The 20,602-nt window shown below is 33.9% G+C and overlaps 1 protein-coding gene across 1 annotated transcript; it reads right to left on the bottom strand.

The window, feature by feature from the left end:
- Positions 1 to 1,593: 1,593 nt before the first annotated feature.
- On the bottom strand, positions 1,594 to 19,305 carry LOC111061060 (forkhead box protein F2-like). The gene is made up of 4 exons (XM_039430362.1): positions 18,505 to 19,305; positions 12,982 to 13,323; positions 9,158 to 9,329; positions 1,594 to 2,169 (listed from the first exon to the last, which is right to left on the bottom strand). The coding sequence occupies exons 1-4, from the start codon at positions 18,970 to 18,972 to the stop codon at positions 2,018 to 2,020; spliced, it is 1,134 nt and encodes a 377-aa protein (XP_039286296.1). The 5' UTR covers positions 18,973 to 19,305; the 3' UTR covers positions 1,594 to 2,017.
- Positions 19,306 to 20,602: the final 1,297 nt, after the last annotated feature.

Raw genomic sequence — 20,602 nt, 5'->3', positions numbered from 1 at the left:
GAGGATGAAGAAGAAGAAGAAGAAGAAGAAGTAGAAGAAGAAAGGAGTTGAAGAAGTAGAGATAATTTGATGTGTGAAAATTGCTAAGAAAGTTAGAATCCTCTTGGTGGTAGGTGTTGAATTATTGAAGTAGTCAACCACTTTTCATTTTTTCTACAGACTTATAAACATTTAGACGCGTTGGAAAGATGACAAAAATGGTAGAAGAAATATTTCGTTTGTGACGACTTTGACAGGCAGTGGAAGTGGGTGGTAACCATGGAAGTAAGCGAAGAGAAATAGTACGGAAAAGTAATAGTGGAAATTGAAGTAGAAGACACGAGCCTTGAAAAAGAAGATTCAAACCACTTGAGTTTTGGAAAAACATAAATCTATCTATAAATTTGAAACAACCGTGTAGTATGTTCAATTCAGCTCTTTGGAATCCACACATTCCTTCCTTCCTGAAACCTTTTCATAATTTATCTTCTGTAATATTTTTATAGTTCTATCATCAAAAACTTATCGTGCATCCTTCAAATAAAAATTAATTCGACAATTTCTTGGTTTTTTTTCATTTGATATTAATAAAAATTAATTGAAGAAGCCGCTGTCTTTATAATATAAAAATCTGCCAAACTTACTTTCCTTACTAACTTCAATAAATTCAAGCACGAAAAGTCCTCAGCTACGGAAGTTCCTGCGAATTCTCTACGGCAAATCATTTCTGGAGTGTTATACAAAACTGAGAATTTTCGATCGGATAATTTTCCATTACTCTCATAGCTAATTTTCAGCTTCATTGACGCTAATTCTTTTAAATAATATTGTAGTTGGGATTGAGGATTCTGAATGATCATGGAAAGTCATTTGAATGAAAAATATCTTAATTGACAAATGTAGTATTCATCTAGAGGACAAAATAATAATAATAATTATCCTTCAAAATACTCAACTAATATCCAACAATTCATTAGGTATTTGACTTATCTGATTCATAGATACATAATTACAGAAGAATTCGAAATGCAATAGCTATGCTTAAAATGCTTCACCGATATCTATAGCGATTGTTCAATTGAGTTCCTTTAATTGAGTGGAAGGCGATTGGATTCAGTCAAATTCAGATTTCGACTTTCAAATTATATATTGATTGTAGTTGCGGTAACCGTTGAAAAAAATTGTTCCACTATATTAATTTATATGTAGTCATCATTTATGTAGGTATACATTAATTTGAAATTTAACGTCGTTTGATATAGATATTCTGTATGTAACATACTAACTACAGTGAATCACAATTTTTTGTAGAAATTTAACGTCGTTTGATATAGTTCCTTATTAAGTTCCTTAAATTGAGTGGAAGGCGATTGGATTCAGTCAAATTCAGATTTCGACTTTCAAATTATATATTGATTGTAGTTGCGGTAACCGTTGAAAAAAATTTTTCCACTATATTAATTTATATGTAGTCATCATTTATGTAGGTATACATTAATTTGAAATTTAACGTCGTTTGATATAGATATTCTGTATGTAACATACTAACTACAGTAAATCACAATTTTTTGTAGAAATTTAACGTCGTTTGATATAGTTCCTTATTAAGTTCCTTAAATTGAGTGGAAGGCGATTGGATTCAGTCAAATTCAGATTTCGACTTTCAAATTATATATTGATTGTAGTTGCGGTAACCGTTGAAAAAAATTTTTCCACTATATTAATTTATATGTAGTCATCATTTATGTAGGTATACATTAATTTGAAATTTAACGTCGTTTGATATAGATATTCTGTATGTAACATACTAACTACAGTAAATCACAATTTTTTGTAGAAGATACAAATTTCCAAAAATCATTCCTACACCACTAAACCGTTTGTTTTGTATTTGTTGAACAGCATTGAATCCTGCACTTTCATATAAAAATGTTCCTAAATTTTAGTTTAATTCTTATATCTTAATAGTTTCTATTTGAACGTTACTTAAATCTTACTCTAAAAAGTTTCACATTTGAAGACAGTTTTTTCTGCTTGATCAATGGTAATCCTTGTAATCCTTGATCATCTCGTACTGTTGAATGCTTGGATTCATTTGACCTCTGCCATAAGTGGCAGCAACTGCAAAAGCGGGCGTTAAGGGAGGGGGAGAAGGCGTGAGGGGTGCAAACGGCTTTCTCTCCCTGAAACCTGAAATAAGAAGTTTAATCTATAATTTACTGCATTCATTCATAGTGAATTTAGATCATAATGTATTCATGGTATATATATATTACACGAACGCGAAATGTCACTCAATCACTCACTCATCAACCACAACTTTAAATCTACCGAACCGAAAACCTTATAATTTGAAGGTACGTAATGTTTTGTTGAGCTTCTAGAGACTCAATAAGGAACGATTTAAACATTTTCAAAAGAAACTCTCGGCTTTTCCAACGTTTTTTTGCATTCTATTAGATTTTAAAAACAAAAAAGCAGAAAATGTTCAATACTTTTTACTTTCCTTGCCCTATTACCATAGGTAAGGAAAGTATTGCTTTCCAAAAAAAATTAAGGTACCCTAATTTCAAGTTTTCTATACGTTTCAAGGTCCCCTGAGTCCAAAAACATGATTTTTGGGTGTTGGTCTGTGTGTGTGTGTGTGTGTGTGTGTGTGTGTTGTGTGTGTGTGTGTGTGTGTGTGTGTGTGTGTGTGTGTGTGTGTGTGTGTATGTGTGTATGTCTGTGAACACGATAACTCCATTCCTAATCAAACGATTGACTTGAAATTTTAAACTTAAGGTCCTTATGCCATGAGGATCTGACAATAAGAAATCCAATAAAATTGAATTCAAAATGGCGGAAAAATGGCGGATAATTACTAAAAAACCATGTTTTTCACGGTTTTCTCAAAAACGGCTCTAACGATTTTCTTCAAATTTATACCATGGATAGCTATTTATAAGCCCTATCAACTGACATGAGTCTCATTTCTGGGAAAATTGCAGGAGCTCCGTAATATCATTGTGAAAAATGACGGATAATCACTAAAAAACCATGTTATTCACGGTTTTCTCGAAAACGGCTCTAACGATTTTCTTCAAATTTATACCATGGATAGCTACTTATAAGCTCTATCAACTGACATGAGTCTCATTTCTGGGAAAATTGCAAGAGCTCCGTAATATTCTTCAGAAAAATGGCGGATAATTACTAAAATAACCAAGTTTTTCACGATTTTCTGAAATTAACTTGACCGATTTTTTTCAAATTCATACTCTGTATAGTTATTTATCAGCTCTATCAACTGGCATGAGTCTCCTTACTGGGAAACTAATGGGGGGTCCACCCCATCCTTGAGAAATGGACTTTGTAACCTCCTTCTCGTGCATGAAATAGGTAGGTAGCGCAGTTCATAAAAAGAACACATAGTCGAGATATTTCATATGTAGAACAGCTGTTTTGACGACTTAAAAAAAATGTCGACTAAAAAAATCATCGAATTTCACACTTTACACAAAGTAAAAAGTACTCTGAAAACAATTATATATACACATATACAAAAGTCTGATCGTAGTTTCAAATATGAGCAAGGAAAGTTGTGTGAGTGTACCACACCAGATTTTCTCTATAGTAATTCTTTTTCGAAATTTTAGTTTTCCAATTAATGTATAATATCTGTGAAATACTATATTTTTATTTGATTCTTTTTTATTTTCCTTTTATATTATTTTTATTGTGAGTAAGGGTATGAAGAAGGGCCCCACACAGGATTACCTTGGGGCTTGATTTAGACTTTACTATACAATGTACTGTGAATGTAAATTATTATTATAATGTTTTGTCGAAAGATTAATGTCCGGTTTCACCAAACTCGGTAGACATTCGGACATGATCAGGTCAAATCATGTAGGCTTTACAACGAATACACAGCAACATATTATAAATGATTCCTATGTTACCTAATATTTTTAGTTACTATCGATCATCACGGTTTTCTCAAAAACGGCTCTAACGATTTTCTTCAAATTTATACCATGGATAGCTATTTATAAGCCCTATCAACTGACATGAGTCTCATTTCTGGGAAAATTGCAGGAGCTCCGTAATATCATTGTGAAAAATGACGGATAATCACTAAAAAACCATGTTTTTCACGGTTTTCTCAAAAACGGCTCTAACGATTTTCTTCAAATTTATACCATGGATAGCTACTTATAAGCTCTATCAACTGACATGAGTCTCATTTCTGGGAAAATTGCAGGAGCTCCGTAATATCATTGTGAAAAATGACGGATAATCACTAAAAAACCATGTTTTTCACGGTTTTCTCAAAAACGGCTCTAACGATTTTCTTCAAATTTATACCATGGATAGCTATTTATAAGCCCTATCAACTGACATGAGTCTCATTTCTGGGAAAATTGCATGAGCTCCGTAATATTCTTCAGAAAAATGGCGGATAATTACTAAAATAACCAAGTTTTTCACGATTTTCTGAAATTAACTTGACCGATTTTTTTCAAATTCATACTCTGTATAGTTATTTATCAGCTCTATCAACTGGCATGAGTCTCCTTACTGGGAAACTAATGGGGGGTCCACCCCATCCTTGAGAAATGGACTTTGTAACCTCCTTCTCGTGCATGAAATAGGTAGGTAGCGCAGTTCATAAAAAGGACACATAGTCGAGATATTTCATATGTAGAACAGCTGTTTTGACGACTTAAAAAAAATGTCGACTAAAAAATCATCGAATTTCACACTTTACACAAAGTAAAAAGTACTCTGAAAACAATTATATATACACATATACAAAAGTCTGATCGTAGTTTCAAATATGAGCAAGGAAAGTTGTGTGAGTGTACCACACCAGATTTTCTCTATAGTAATTCTTTTTCGAAATTTTAGTTTTCCAATTAATGTATAATATCTGTGAAATACTATATTTTTATTTGATTCTTTTTTATTTTCCTTTTATATTATTTTTATTGTGAGTAAGGGTATGAAGAAGGGCCCCACACAGGATTACCTTGGGGCTTGATTTAGACTTTACTATACAATGTACTGTGAATGTAAATTATTATTATAATGTTTTGTCGAAAGATTAATGTCCGGTTTCACCAAACTCGGTAGACATTCGGACATGATCAGGTCAAATCATGTAGGCTTTACAACGAATACACAGCAACATATTATATGATTCCTATGTTACCTAATATTGTTAGTTACTATTGATCTTAGATGTGATCAATAGAAACATAGAAATCATATGTTATTCCACGAGATGTATTGACTAATAAAAATACTTTTTCTTAACTTAACGTAGTCTCAACACAACTTTCATAGTTAATAGGCTATTTTATCTCATCGATCAATCAAAATTCTAAACTCTCCACTTCCAATTCGTCTATTCTTTATTATCATTTGTTTGAATTATATATTATTATAGAGAATTTCTTAATCCTCTTTGAAATTTGGATTTTTTACCTCTTATTGTATGTCTTGTCTTGCTCTCTATTCTGCTTTGGATATTTTCCGCTCCTCCTATTTACTAAAGAAATTCCAAATACGTCCGTGGACCTTACAGATAAAAGTACTCATAGGATTATGGTTAAGGGGACAGCTGGCCTCTGAAACTCTAATGGTTTTACAACCAAGCTGCAGGCTCTAGCAGAGAAATTATAAATCCAAGAAATAATGTAAACAGTTCAATGAGAAGGACGGTTACCATTCCTTCCCAGTCACTCTCTCTCACACCCTCTCTTCCTAGTTCAATATCTTTCTCACCACCACTTCCATATTCTTCCCTTATTCCAAAAATAGTGCAATGTGTTAAAAAGAAAGAATGATTTCTCCTAGCAGGCCCATTATCTCAGACATTCAGTCATTGGCGCCGGCGCTGACACTCACTCACTCACTCACTCACTCACTCACTCACTCACTCACTCACTCACTCACTCACTCACTCACTCCTCAGTTAGTCTACTCTTTTTACTCTTACTCGCTCACTTTTTTGTGAATAGTGAGGGCAGATCTGTTAACATCATGTTTTACAAATGACTCAATGCCAAAAAAATGCAATAAAATGTTTGTGTAAAAAAGTCACTGAGATGACGTCAACTAATAATGTTATGTTCAGCAGAATATCAGCGAGAAATAATGATCCTATACATCATGTATAGTATTTCGTAGTAAGTGTCGTACATCTTCAACGTGTAGTTCGTTTTTGTGACCTACAGTTACTTCAAAATCAGTAGTGGGTTTGAGTCCCGGCAAGCTTATGGATTTAGATCATTCCTTTATGTACTTATTATACTCCAGTAAAGCATAATCAGCTTGGTATCACCCAGCAAAAAAAACTATTTTCATAGTACAGAAAACTAATTCTTATTCCAATTTTTTATAGCATAGAAAACTTTTGCAAGACCCTTCAATGTTGACCAACCGTTAGTTTTGACCAACGATTAGAAAGATCAAAGATGTCTTTAGTAATTATTGGGAATGGTGCGACGTGGACAGATGACCTGAAGACTGTCAGACAGACAGACAGACGGAGAAGAGCTCTGTGAGTGATACTAACCAAATAGAACGTCACGTGATCATTTTTTGCGACACCCACTTTGGCAGTGGTTTGTTATTGCAGCCATTTAGAGACTGAAACAACTGTCAGTATGGGTTGAATAAGAAGCGTTGGTGATATTTATTAGGAACGCAGACAGTTTAAAGTGAATCTCACTATGTAGACGGTCTCTGCTTGAAAATGTGATGTCATTGCTGTGTCAGTCTGTGGGTCGCCCTCACAGGCAGCAGACGAAAGCCAGAGGTGTGAGCAAGATAGATTTCGAAATGCCATCTGAATTGACAAAGAGAGAGTGAGACTTTTTGTCGGGATGAGCCCGAGTGAAGATGTCCCGAAAGTGGGTGGCCCTCTCCCCTTCATCACTCCAATTGTAAAATTTTGACAACAAAAAAATCCCACCTCGACCTTGTTGGTCCACTGAAGTAGTTTTAGTTTTTGACATAAGTCGATTTTTTATAGAGTATGAAACTAGATTAGGGAGACTGTCAAATTTTGACGTCCTTGGAAGAGGCAAGAAATTATTAATTTCGCATATTTCACAGATCCTTAGTCAGCTAGATTTGTCAGTGCTTCATTACATGAATCATAATAAGCTTCATTTTCATTTTTAAGATAATTGTAGGAGACAAGAAGGAGGCCTACCTTGATCGAAATATCTCTGCTAGAAATTGTACTGTATTGCACCTTTCAAGTGTATTTCACCTTCATTCAATAATCTATTTTTTGTAGCAGTTGTTTTAGTTTGAAAGAGAATTAATGGATATAATCTAGATTCATAGCTGAAGGTTTATCACCTAACACTGATCTACTGTTTTGAATTCACTAAACTGTATCAGTAATGACAGTAATCACTAATCATATACAGCCAACAAGTTTAATGATGGACCTGAAATAGAATATCAATTAAATACAAATGGTGTGTTGGATTTATTATTCAATCCTATTATATTAAGCGAGCAATTGCTGAATGTATTTATTTATGTATGTACAACGGATCTCTAAACGGCACTAACGATTTTTACGAAATTCGGAACATAGTATGTTTATGATATAAAAATTCAATTTCACTAGGTCTCATCAATTGGAATACTTGCTGAAGGACAAAAAAAGGATAATAATTATTCATCATTGGAAAAACATCTGATAATTTCGTCATCTGTCGATAATGGAAGTGAGTGAGCGAGTGCATGTGTGTGGGACTGAGGACTGAGACAAAATTACGACTCAGCTGTTGAACTATTGCAGTCATTCAATCAGGTACTTAGTGGCGGTTGCACCAAAAGCCGGTTAAATTTTAATCCTGCTCTATTCCAGGAAAACCAATAAGAGAAGCCGTCTTCTTAAAATGGTTTTCTCTGATTTGGTTCACGTGAAATTAATCAGAATTAAAATTTAACCCGCTTTTGTGCAACCGGGCCTTTGTGAGAAAGATTTTGTGCATTCCACTGGGAATCTCAATCTCAATCCACTGTGATTAGATAGAACCCTTCTGTATGAACTACAAAAATATTATCTCCTTTTTCGTAATAAATTTTCTATGATTTTGTACTCCAGAGCGAAGCTCGGTCCCCCGATATTACTTGGATTATGCCTGTTAAGATCATCATGAATAGGCATATGTAAATAATAATTATGATGGATTTTCAAGCACATGGTTTGTATACTCTGAAATACACCATCATTTTACACGATCATTTTTCGAATGAGTTTTTATGAGATTGAGCCCATTAGAAAGTTATTGAAAAAACTCATTATTGAAATTTTATTTTTCTTTGATTTCGAAATTCACTTATAAAGTTTCTAATAGAAATGAGTTTGCATAGGTTGTAATGTTACTGTATACTCATCTTGATAAATATATTTCCTTAAATTAATAGTGATTAAATTGAAGTGAGTAATGCCTGTGATCGATGTAAACTTCTGGTGGAGAAGATTGTTTTAATTTTCGGAGCAAAATATTTCAAATTAATATTTATTTTACAGTTTTGAGTACTAAGTAGAAAGAATTTTGTTATAAATTCGGATCTTAATCATTCTAAATTCAAAATTAATAATTGTTTCAAGTGTTTGTGTTTTGTTTCAATGTGGAAATTAGTGAAGAATTGAAAGTCGCACATAACCTTTATTTGGACAATTTATTTTATGAAATTGTGATGAAAAGAAGTCTTGAACTGTATTAAGTTTCTTTATCCTCAAGTTGATTGTAAATGATAAATGAATTAACAAAAATACAATAAAGTAGAATAACGTTAAATCTACAACATCGAACAGCTGAGAAAGGATAGATCGAAAAGAATGAAATTGATATATATGAGCACGGCGGCGAATGGAGCAGCGGAACATAATATTATAATAGTGGCACAAAATATTGATTAGATGCACGTGCTAAATCTCTCAAACGAGCTATTCGAAAAGAAGTAGAATAATCATGAAAGAATCTCAGAATTTTTCTACAAGTCAAGCATGCAATGTTAATTCTACTTGAATGTGTTAACAATTTGATTAAATTATCAGTTATAACACAGAGTTAAATATTTCCACTGAAATATTTTTTTTAATCTTCTACTAATTCCATTTTTAGTTCTGGTGTGATGATAGTAATACAACTCTGACCATTGTCCATGGTGTCAGGTGGTGAGGTGCTGTTGGAATTGTTGTAGGCCGCGTTATTGTAGGCTGCCAGGCAGTCGAAATTGTTTTCGGCGGCGGACCATTGCAAAGACAGCTGTGCTGTGGGATCTGGGTAGCCTGCAGTAGAGTATTGGTGCAGTTGCTCGTAAGGGCTCTGCAAATACACACATTTATCAAACTCACAAAACCATTCAAATCATTTCATAGATTATGAAGAATTCTCTTTCCAGAAATCCACAAACTTGTTCAGATTAAGACAATGTTTGATTGTTTACATATGAATGACAAGATTTTCTTTTCACATACACGTGGTGAAGAAGTAAAACTTCTTAAGAAAAGAAAAAATTTGAACTGCTTCCGCTTGAACACGATGCTTATCCAATAAATCTTATTGAAAGATTTTAAATCACTTTAAGTAGTACAAAAAAGTGATTGATACAATGTTTAATGTGGACAGAGATAGTAGCTTCATCCAAACTGCTAAACTACTACCCCCGGAGCTCCCAGGTCCTTATATTTATTCTATTCATTAGTTTTTTTATAATTCGAGGCCTTCTGAGAAAATCAATCTCTAGCTCAAGGGGGAATCTTAAGCTCTGAGGGATCTGCGAGGCTTGACATTTTAAAAGTGTTATAGCTGTTTCAACTGTTCTGATTAGTTCCCAACGCGTGCTTGTTAAAGGCGTTCCTTAGAGTCGTTTATGAACTTCTTTTAAAAACGTTGGTTTTTATTCAATAGACTTTCAGATAATACTTTCCAAACTTCTTGTGGATTAATAGGTTAGAGATTGAAGTAGTAAATAGGAGAGTCAACAAAATGACATTAGTTAAATTCAACTTGGTAGAATTGGAATTTTGTGCTTTACATTATGGCAATGATGATTGAAAACTCCTGCAATAATCTATCAATTACTTGTGAATATGTGTCACTGAAGTGAGATTCACTTCAAATTACCAGCTCTCCTCATAAACTTCGGCTAGCGCACAAGTCGAACCACAAAATGAAAAATTATATTTCACTTTTGCAAACAATGCGAATAATATTATATACAATCATTCCAATCTAAATTATATAAATAATAATCGGAAGGGTAAGCGTTCAGAGAATTTTATGAGATGGAATAATACTTTTGTCACAGGTACTGAGATTCCAGAGGCGTTTGCATATTATTTCTCATCTGTTTTCAACAGAAGCGACAATCATGCTGGAGTTTTTGATAACACAACTATTGGTCACTCCCCTTTTCACTTGAATTGTTTCTCAATTACTGATGTGGTTAATTCTATAAGGAGCTTGAAAGGTAATGGATCTGTTGGTCTAAACATGGTTCCACCGTATTTAATCAAGGGCTGCTCTGATTTGTTTATTGAACCGCTTGAGTTCATTTTCAATCTAGCACTGAAAACATCCACGTTTCCTGATCTGTGGAAGCAAGCCAAAGTAATTCCCATTTTTAAAGCTGGAAGCAGACAATCTGTTGAAAACTACCGTCCAATTTCTATTATCAATTGATTGTTTTGCAAAGATTTTTGAAAAATGTATTATTTATAGAAAAATATTCAATCATATAGAACTATGTATTGCTGATAGCCAGCATGAAATTTGCCAGGCAGGTCTACAGTGGTCTACAGTGACAGTTCTACAACTTGTCTTGATTCAGGTACTCGTGTTGACACTGTGTATACAGATTTTGATACTTTAAACCACACAATTTTGTTCCGGAAATTGTCATCCTTTGGTTTTTCACTGTCAAGTGCTAGATTTATTCTCTCCTATCTGTCTAATTGGAATTATTCTTTTTCTTTGTTTCTTTTGGTGGTCTTCATTCCAGATCTTTCAGTAGCTCATCAGGTGTTCCACAGGGTTCAAATTGGGGCCTTTGCTCTTCATAATATTATTTATCAATGATTTGCCGGCTGTCATAAAGCATTCGTCTTGTCTGCTGTATGCAGATGATGTGATGATATTCAGGGTGATTAGGTCTGAAATTGATAGTCAGCTGCTTCAGAGTGATGTGGATAGTTTGTTTGATTGGTGCTTGAGAAATCAGCTCGGAGTTAATATTGGTAAATGTGCTACATTGTCTTTCACAAGACAAAGAGATCCGCAAATTCCCATCTATAGAATCAATAACCAAATAATTGAGAGAGTCGATCATTTTAAAGACCTTGGTGTAATTTTTGATTCTGAGCTCAATTTCAATCATCATGTGAGAAGTTTATGTTCCAGAGCATGTCAACAGATTGGATTCATTCGGAGAACCTTTCTCAATTTGATAATCACAATATTCTCATCCTATTATATAAGAGACTTATCAGAAGTTTATTAAACTACTGCTCTGAAGTATGGCATCTATATCTCGCCTCTCATAAGCTGGAATTAGAAAGAATTCAAAGTAAATTTGTAAGGTTTGTATAGTTCAAGCTTTTCAACATTTTCAGTCCTTTCAATTTTCCCACAACTAACCTAAGAACCATATTTGATATTCAATCCCTGGAAGCATCTAGGAGCTGTAAATTGATTTTGTTCCTATATAATATATTGAACAACCGTGTTCAATCAAACTACCTCCTTCCATTGCTGAATATATATGTGTCCTCTTTTTAACGGCGTTCCGGCTTCAGATTTCTTCCTCCCCAATGCAACTCCAATAGTCACTTCAATTCTCCAATCAACCGCATGATGAATCTTTATAATTATTACCATAGCTTTCACCTAGAACATTTTTTATGAATCCCAGTCAGTTCAAGAAGGCATGTAAGCAGCTTCACCCAATTTAAACACCTATTTTTCCAACGCTAGACCTCATCAACTTACATAGAGTAGCATATTGAGTAATTGACTTATTTTTATTCTCAGCTCTGTTATCATTCACCTTATTATTTGTAATTCTCAGCATATAATTCACATCATTCTTGGAATGTTATTTGTAATTTCTTGATTCATCTCTTATTATTTTCTCATAATGTATATGGTTTCTAGTATATAGTATAGTCTCCAGTATTCAGTATATTTAGTTTCTCATAACATTTTTTTCCTTCACTAATATAAGATAGTTTTTCCTTGTTTCTTTCTCTCAATTTTCAATTTCTTTGTAAAGTGATTATTGTATATTTCGATTATTAATTTTTAAATAATTAAAGTAAATTTTTGGGATTTTCCCGTATGCTCTCATATCGTTGTAAATAAATTAATTATGCTAACATATCAACTATCAATTATTAATATATTAATAATTTCACCTTCAATAATATTTTTTCCAATGAATTATTAGACTATTTTCATTGTATTATTTTTATTCAAAGATTTACACTGTATATGTTTATAATAATTAGTTTATTATTTTTTTCCCTGTACTGATTATCAATTTATTATTAATTTCATCGTCTTTTTTTTCCAAAGAATTATTATTTTCATTCATTTCATTTAAAGATTTATACTGTATATGTTTATAAAGATTGGTTTATCATTATGATTTTGATTTTTTTAATGTATAAGTTTTTATTCTAAGTTTATATATCTTTATAACATTTGCATTATGTAAGTTGTGTTAAGGAGGCAAGTTTTGGGTTTTACCTGTTTGCCTCCACATATTTTTTGTATGAAAATGAATGAATAAATAAATAAACATTATAATAAGGTATTACTGTTTTATTCATAAATTGTGCATTGTTGCATTCTGTCTATTCGTATTGAAACTTTTGGCAAATAAATTTGATTTGATTGAATTACATTATTTATTTTCATTCATCAATTTATTCTCTTCATTCAATTTGAAATGAATTTCACTATGGATCTAACTTACCTGAAATACTTGATAGCCGCCACTGGCGGTCGGTAGGTGCTGATAGAGCGCCTGCTGCTGCTGATGATGATGGTGATGGTGATGTGAATGCGGGTGCGGGTGTTGATAGTCCAAGATGGCGGTGGAGGGCGAGGAGCTGATGCGATCAGCGGGGTCCACGCTGCAGGGGAAGAGCTGCATTGGCAGCACCCCCTTCTGGACGCCCCCCGGGGGGCCCGCAGGGGGCTTTTTGCGACCGGTGCCGCGACGTCTGCGCTGGAACGAGCCGTTTTCCAGGATGTTGCAGTCGTGGCGCAGTCTCCAGTAGTGGCCTTTCGACGGCCGTGATACCGACTTATCCACCTGCAATACCAACTTGTCAAAGATAGCTATACGCTAAGGCTAAATAATAGCCAAGTATTCCATAAATATCATAGGTGGGGATGCATCAATTATTATTGATAGTTGGAATGTATTTAATGAGAGTAGTGGTGACGATTTGTGGATCAGATGGAAATAGAACATGAATAATTTCAAGAATATAGCCTTTCAAAATAATAAGTTGGTTCACCTCGAAGTCAGAATTTTCCTCCAGAAGTAATGAGTCCCAAACCCCCATTCTGAATTCGGCATGTTGGATTACGCCAGACTACGTAGGACTCTTCATGTCAGTTGAACAGTGAAAATGAAAAGTGAATACTCTTCATTTGAGGACAATACAGTACCACTCATCTTCAAACCTCCAAGTGATAACGTCGAACAAAGAACAGAGAGTAAACTTATTCAGTTACGGTGTATCAAAAGTGAAGAATTCTCCACATTTCCATGCTTAATCATTGAGTAAGATTCATCAATATTGATTCCGCCATATTTTTAAAAGTTTTATAAGTATTTTTTTTTTGTCAATGCTTCTTACAACAAAACTTCTCAAAGAAACTTTTTATCATGAAGCTATCATGGTAATCATGTTACCATGAATTGGAATTGATTACTGGTTTCATTGATATTATAACTAATGTTAAATCCTATTCCAATTTTAACTACGGGAAACCCCCCTAGCTGGAAGACTCGATGGTGAACTGATAATTTTTTTCATGCAAATTATTCCTAGTTCTGGTTTTCAACTCTCTAATCCGTCATATTTTTCCATCATCCTAATAAATAGAAAGTTATAACTGGCTGAATACTGTTCTTGTGATGGGAATTCAGCGAGAGCTAAAAAGTATGAATCAATGTACAAATCAAGATTCAAAGATTATTGTTTAATGATTCAATGTTTAAGAATGATGATTCGTTTCTGATTAGTTTCTTTAAATATTAAAGGGCTTGTCAGTCTTTACTAGATTCCAAAAATCAAACTATCGATCAGCATCACTATCTAGAGGTTCTTGCCCATCTACGTAAAATCATAAAGAAAATACGGCTCATGCTATCTTTTCTCTTTGATTCCACGGAGTTAAGCAAGAACCTCCAGGTGAGAATGTTGAACAAATTTCTCATTTTTCAAATTTCTGAAAGTTTTAAGTCTTCAAGACATGAATACATGCGTCGGCACATTTTGCACTGTCTACCAATGCGTCAACTAGTCGAGTTCATCTGTTTCGCAAGATCTGCAGTAATTTAACAAAATTTCAGCCCGTTGAGGCTGTGAAAGAAGAAGCGGAAAACGTCCTAGAAGGAACCTTCTACTAAGATTTTGAACAATGCAAAATTCGCATGCAGCGTTACAGAAGCAGAAGAGGTGAGTTTATTGAAGGTGATTATAATTAATTGATAAATTAAAATTGATTTTGTTGACTATATTTACTATCGATATTTCCAATGCACACTTGTAAATTATACCCAGCTTGACCATGCTCGAATGTCTTGATCGAGCTTGGTGAAACAAGTCTCGTATGTAGAATATAAATACCAGATCTGATATGATATCCTGCCAAGAAAGACAAACGGTGAGCTGAATCAATAGGGAGAAAGTCGCAATAGTATTGAAACGAATATTATTTGTATACAAGGTCCAAGAATATGTTTCAAAGTTGCGATTTGAAAAGTATTAATTAGATGTTCGATATTGATGATCGCCAAACATTCAAATGCTGCGAGAAGTGAACCTTGATTGTAGGAATTCGCTCAGCTTATTCAATTTATTGTACCATAAGCAATTGACTTCCATCAATTTGACCAGTGCTTTCATGGAATTAGTAGTATAATAATATAGATTCCAAAAAGCATCTCCAAGTACGAGTAGTATTCAAATGTCGACAAATTACAACTTACCCTACTCCAGCGACCACATAGTTTGTATTATGTGGTCGCTGCCCTACTGCTGTCCATCGATGATAAAATGATGATTGTTTTGAAACTGGAATAATAATTTGTTTGTGACAAAATACCTAGAAACAGCTTGTTTTTAAACTTGGTTTTAACATCGAATTCACATTTCACACTTAAAACTTGCATCAAAATAGACAGAAATAATCGTAGATGAAGAATGTTGCCTGATGTTTGAGAATTATACGCGTGATGCAACGCAACTGTGAAGGGTTGCCTATTCTACCCCTGCTTGACTGTCTGAAGTATAGATAAATCTGTTGCACCAGAAACCGTTACCCGAATTGAATTCATTCACTATTGTGACCTTTTGTAGGCTATGAGACTCTATAGACAACTAATATAGATTCTAAAAACTTTTTATCGGCTTTCGATATTTAACGAATCCATTATTCATACAAAGTTAGGCAATGAAGTACTGAAGATTTGGAATGTGACACATCTCCACGCAACGTAAAGAGGCGGACAGGGAAGTTCTGCCCCTCTGCCTTTGAAATTTCATAGTTTCTCTCGATGTATGGCATGTTAGAACTGTAAACTATTGATTTTTTTATGCACCAAAGTTTCCTTTAACAGCAGATAAGGCAAAGACATCTATTGCACGGCACTCTGTCATCACAACGTCTACTTGAGTGTTTGGTCTAAAACGGACACCATTTTTCAGGTGTTGGTTTCGTAATAAATGTATCAATTTTTACCCCTCTCTAATTATTGAAATGACAATACTCAAGGTACATACTGGTAAAAATTATTTGATGTAACATACTTCATTGCCCAACTCTGTATTATCCGAGTAAACATGATGATATCCTGAACAGACATCGCTCCGAAGTATGATTGACTACTTATTATTGGATGAATTGACATTCATAGAAATATTCGTCTGCTTATATAGATGTGATAAGAAGCTAACATTTGAGTATCAACCTTATTTACAGCATGAAACAAATTTCAAATAAGCCGTCTATTATGTACATTCATGAGTTACAATAATTCGAATGCAATACAATACACAATACTCGTACATCGAGTATTATCACTTCCAATTCCTTATTTATAGATTATTAGTTACCTGTACTGTGAGGAACGTCAGTAAAGTTGGAATGAAAAAACATATAAAAATCAAATAACTTTTTTAGGATAAGATTCTGGGTCTCGTCTGTCTATACATGCAACTAAAAGCATTTCTGAATATCCAAAAAGTTGATGTAACCAAGATATCGAAATATCTATTTCTAAGGAAAATGAAGATTTATATCCATATGAACATCTTTTTTCCACTTTGATGATTTAAGTAAAACTTCACTTTCATTTCAACAGAATTATTGTAGTAGGCTATCGTCATCCACAATACGATGTAGGCTATACATAGTTTAGCATACTTCGGTAAATTAATTGGCTATAAACTTAATCCAACTTAATTTACCATACATTGCTGCAATTGCTCAAATATTTGAACTTTCTCATGGGGAAGAATTGCAATAAGATGAATTCAATGAAATATATTAATAAACTTGAGTGCTGGAAGTGGAAACGCTCACATTGATAATCTCTGTTTAATACTCTTATCCTTTCCCTTTGTACGCGGCTGTCATTAGAAAGGTGGAATTTCGATTGCATTCATTTTCTAGAATGCAAATATTCAGTTTTTAGAAACAGAAATTTATCTTTATAAAATCATATTCGAAGTTCAAATCTGGAAACACGAAATTATAAAAGGAGCTCGAAATTATTCATGAAAGTGACTCGATATCTGGTATCCAATTATTTAGTTAATTAAGTTACTATTCTGTAAATATACTATGAGTCATGTCACTTGTGACTTCCAATTTATGAATTATTCGTTACTTACATTAGGAAATCTCTAAAGTAACGAGTTGTTCTTCGTATTCGACTTTGCACATAAGTGAGCCTATTTCAACAATATTGAACTTGGAAAAAATACACAAAGTTATCATCACTCAATACTCATCAATCGATATGAATCACAGTGATATTGTGAAACAGCATCACCCAATACCGGTAAACTATAGGGTCACAATTTTGAAAAAATTACACAGTTGAGAAATGACACAGAATAAATGCTTCATCTGTTATCTATTTCTTCTTTGTCTGTTCTCAACAAGAGAATTTGGCAACTAGAATTTACAAGTTTTGATTAGATGTCAAATTCAAGTAATCTGTAACACTGGGTCTAGGTACTATTGGTCAATATCAGCTCTCCATAGCATTTTGATTATACACTGACTACTTACCTTGATAAAACAGTCGTTGAGACTGAGGTTATGTCGCACGGAATTCTTGTAGTAGGCTATGGTCATCCACAATACGATGTAGGCTATACATAGTTTAGCATACTTCGGTAAATTAATTGGCTATAAACTTAATCCAAGTTAATTTACCATACATTGCTGCAATTGCTCAAATATTTGAACTTTCTCATGGGGAAGAATTGCAATAAGATGAATTCAATGAAATATATTAATAAACTTGAGTGCTGGAAACGCTCACATTGATAATCTCTGTTTAATACTCTTATCCTTTCCCTTTGTACGCGGCTGTCATTAGAAAGGTGGAATTTCGATTGCATTCATTTTCTAGAATGCAAATATTCAGTTTTTAGAAACAGAAATTTATCTTTATAAAATCATATTCGAAGTTCAAATCTGAAAACAAAAAATTATAAAAGGAGCTCGAAATTATTCATGAAAGTGACTCGATATCTGGTATCCAATTATTAAGTTACTATTCTGTAAATATACTATGAGTCATGTCACTTGTGACTTCCAATTTATGAATTATTCGTTACTTACATTAGGAAATCTCTAAAGTAACGAGTTGTTCTTCGTATTCGACTTTGCACATAAGTGAGCCTATTTCAACAATATTGAACTTGGAAAAAATACACAAAGTTATCATCACTCAATACTCATCAATCGATATGAATCACAGTGATATTGTGAAACAGCATCACCCAATACCGGTAAACTATAGGGTCACAATTTTGAAAAAATTACACAGTTGAGAAATGACACAGAATAAATGCTTCATCTGTTATCTATTTCTTCTTTGTCTGTTCTCAACAAGAGAATTTGGCAACTAGAATTTACAAGTTTTGATTAGATGTCAAATTCAAGTAATCTGTAACACTGGGTCTAGGTACTATTGGTCAATATCAGCTCTCCATAGCATTTTGATTATACACTGACTACTTACCTTGATAAAACAGTCGTTGAGACTGAGGTTATGTCGCACGGAATTCTTCCAGCCAGTGTAGGCTCCGCGGAAGAACTCGAATCGCTGCTGCAGGTAATCATAGATCTCACTGAGTCTCATCTGTTTGGTGTCGGAGCTTTGAATGGCCATTGTGATGAGAGCAATGTACGAGTATCGCGGCTTTTCGGGTCTTCGGGTTGCTGGTTTCCGGGGAGAGCCATTCTTGGTGAGCTGAGAGGATGCTGACGTGGGTTCGACAATGATCGAGTCTGGCTGAGGTCGCTCGTAGTTGGTGGATGGTAGGCCTGGGTTGGATCCTGTGGATCCCTGCAGGGAAGGTAAAGACGCGTGAAGGTGTAGATGAGTGAGGTGTTGCTGGATGTTGATGCTTTGATGGAGCACTCCATGGTACTGCGAGGGGTCCCGTGTCGGTACTGGACTGTTGTACAGTTCCTGTATTTTTACCATTTTCGTTTTTATTTATCAACGCGCGAGTATCAACAACACGAGAAAGCAAATCTAAACTGTAATGCGACAAGCAAATTCATAAACATTTAGATAAACTCCGAATACTGTTAAAAAGAAGTAAAGTAAAAGTGTATTGAAGTGCGGCGTCTATGATACACAAACAATTTCTCTAGATGTTTGGACGGATTATACAAACAACGAATGTTTCTATGCTCGCTCTTTTCTATACACAACACTCAGATAGTCTAGTGAAGACTCTTGAGCGGGCCTGCAATGTTAGTTTACCGTCCTGATAAGCTACGTTCTCCGGGTACCGAAAGAAGCGGTCTGTATACAAAATCTCTTCCCGGCAAGGAGACGATCTCTCGAGACGAAAAAAACTTGAACAAAATGGCGACGATGCCAACGCCCTAAGCCAATCGCAGTCGACCACCCCACAACAATCCACCAATAGCAGAGCAGATGGCCCGAGTCTGTTGACTGTCTCTGTCATCGTTATTTTTAAGAGCTATACAGATACGGCAATCTTAGCGGCCTCTTCATTCACACTTGATCATTGTAAACAAACTGCTGATGAAATGAGTCTTGAATATCAACTGGAAGTGGAATGAATACTCACATTAAAGATCTCTGCAGTTAACAATAAGGATGGAAAAATAATTGGCAAAAATTGGGAATTTCTTATAGTATATCTTATTCTCAAAATGTAAAACTTTTTCAATAAGGGTATGGATAATTCTCCTAATGAGTAGATTTTTCTCCATGAGAAAAGCTAAACTGAACAGTAACCAACCTAAGAAAGTCAGGTTGAAATTAAACAAAAATTATTGCTGCAATTTTATTGTATTGTATCATACTATCATATTACTTACACTCATTATTGTACCTTTGTGAAGTGTGTAACCATAAACCATAATCAAGAATCTCATAACTCAATTGAGCTAACAAACAAACTTCTCACTCACCTCTTCATCGGTTGTATCCTCTTCATTATTGAACAACTTTTAACAAATGAAATGGAGATATTTTACAATTTGATTCCAGAGGAGTACAAAACATTTACATACAAAAGAAGTTACTAATAATAAATGTAGACCTAAATATGATACTAATAATAAATAGTCCTAAATAAAACACTTATTGAAATGGGCTGCTTTTAAATTAATAAAACAAAATAAAACTTGTAGCACCCTTTATTTATTAAAAAACTTAAAATAGTTGAACAACTAGTTTCGGTTCTAAAACCATCTTCAGGTTCTAAAATTTTAGATTTAGGTTCTGATAACTTTAGGTTCTGATTTTAGAACCTGAAGATGGTTTTAGAACCGAAACTAGTTGTTCAACTATTTTAAGTTTTTTAATAAATAAAGGGTGCTACAAGTTTTATTTTGTTTTATTTGTTATAGTCCTAAATATAGTCCTATATAAATAATATTATACTAATCCACTATAATGATATGTGTTGGGGTGACCATAATATTCTTTTCTAAAACATGTACAAATAATTTTAAAAATTTCGTTAGTAATTGTAGTTATATAAGTGGGAGTTGAGTGATAGAGATAGAAGTTAAGTAGTATTGTCAGTATATTATAAAACTATGACAGTAGCTTAATCCTATATCCTATACTT

The sequence above is a fragment of the Nilaparvata lugens genome, chromosome 6 (assembly GCF_014356525.2).
Source record: "Nilaparvata lugens isolate BPH chromosome 6, ASM1435652v1, whole genome shotgun sequence".
Lineage (NCBI taxonomy): Eukaryota > Metazoa > Arthropoda > Insecta > Hemiptera > Delphacidae > Nilaparvata > Nilaparvata lugens.
Note: the sequence above shows the minus strand (reverse complement) of the source record. Positions and strands in the feature narration are given on the sequence as shown.

Excerpts from the sequence above, each read along its gene's own strand:
- LOC111061060 (XM_039430362.1), bottom strand. The coding sequence starts at position 18,972 with ATGGTAAAAATACAGGAACTGTACAACAGTCCAGTACCGACACGGGAC. Across the intron at positions 13,324-18,504 it reads TCAACGACTGTTTTATCAAG|GTGGATAAGTCGGTATCACG; the intron begins GTAAGTAGTCAG and ends TTGGTATTGCAG. Across the intron at positions 2,170-9,157 it reads ACCTGACACCATGGACAATG|GTTTCAGGGAGAGAAAGCCG; the intron begins GTCAGAGTTGTA and ends TTCTTATTTCAG.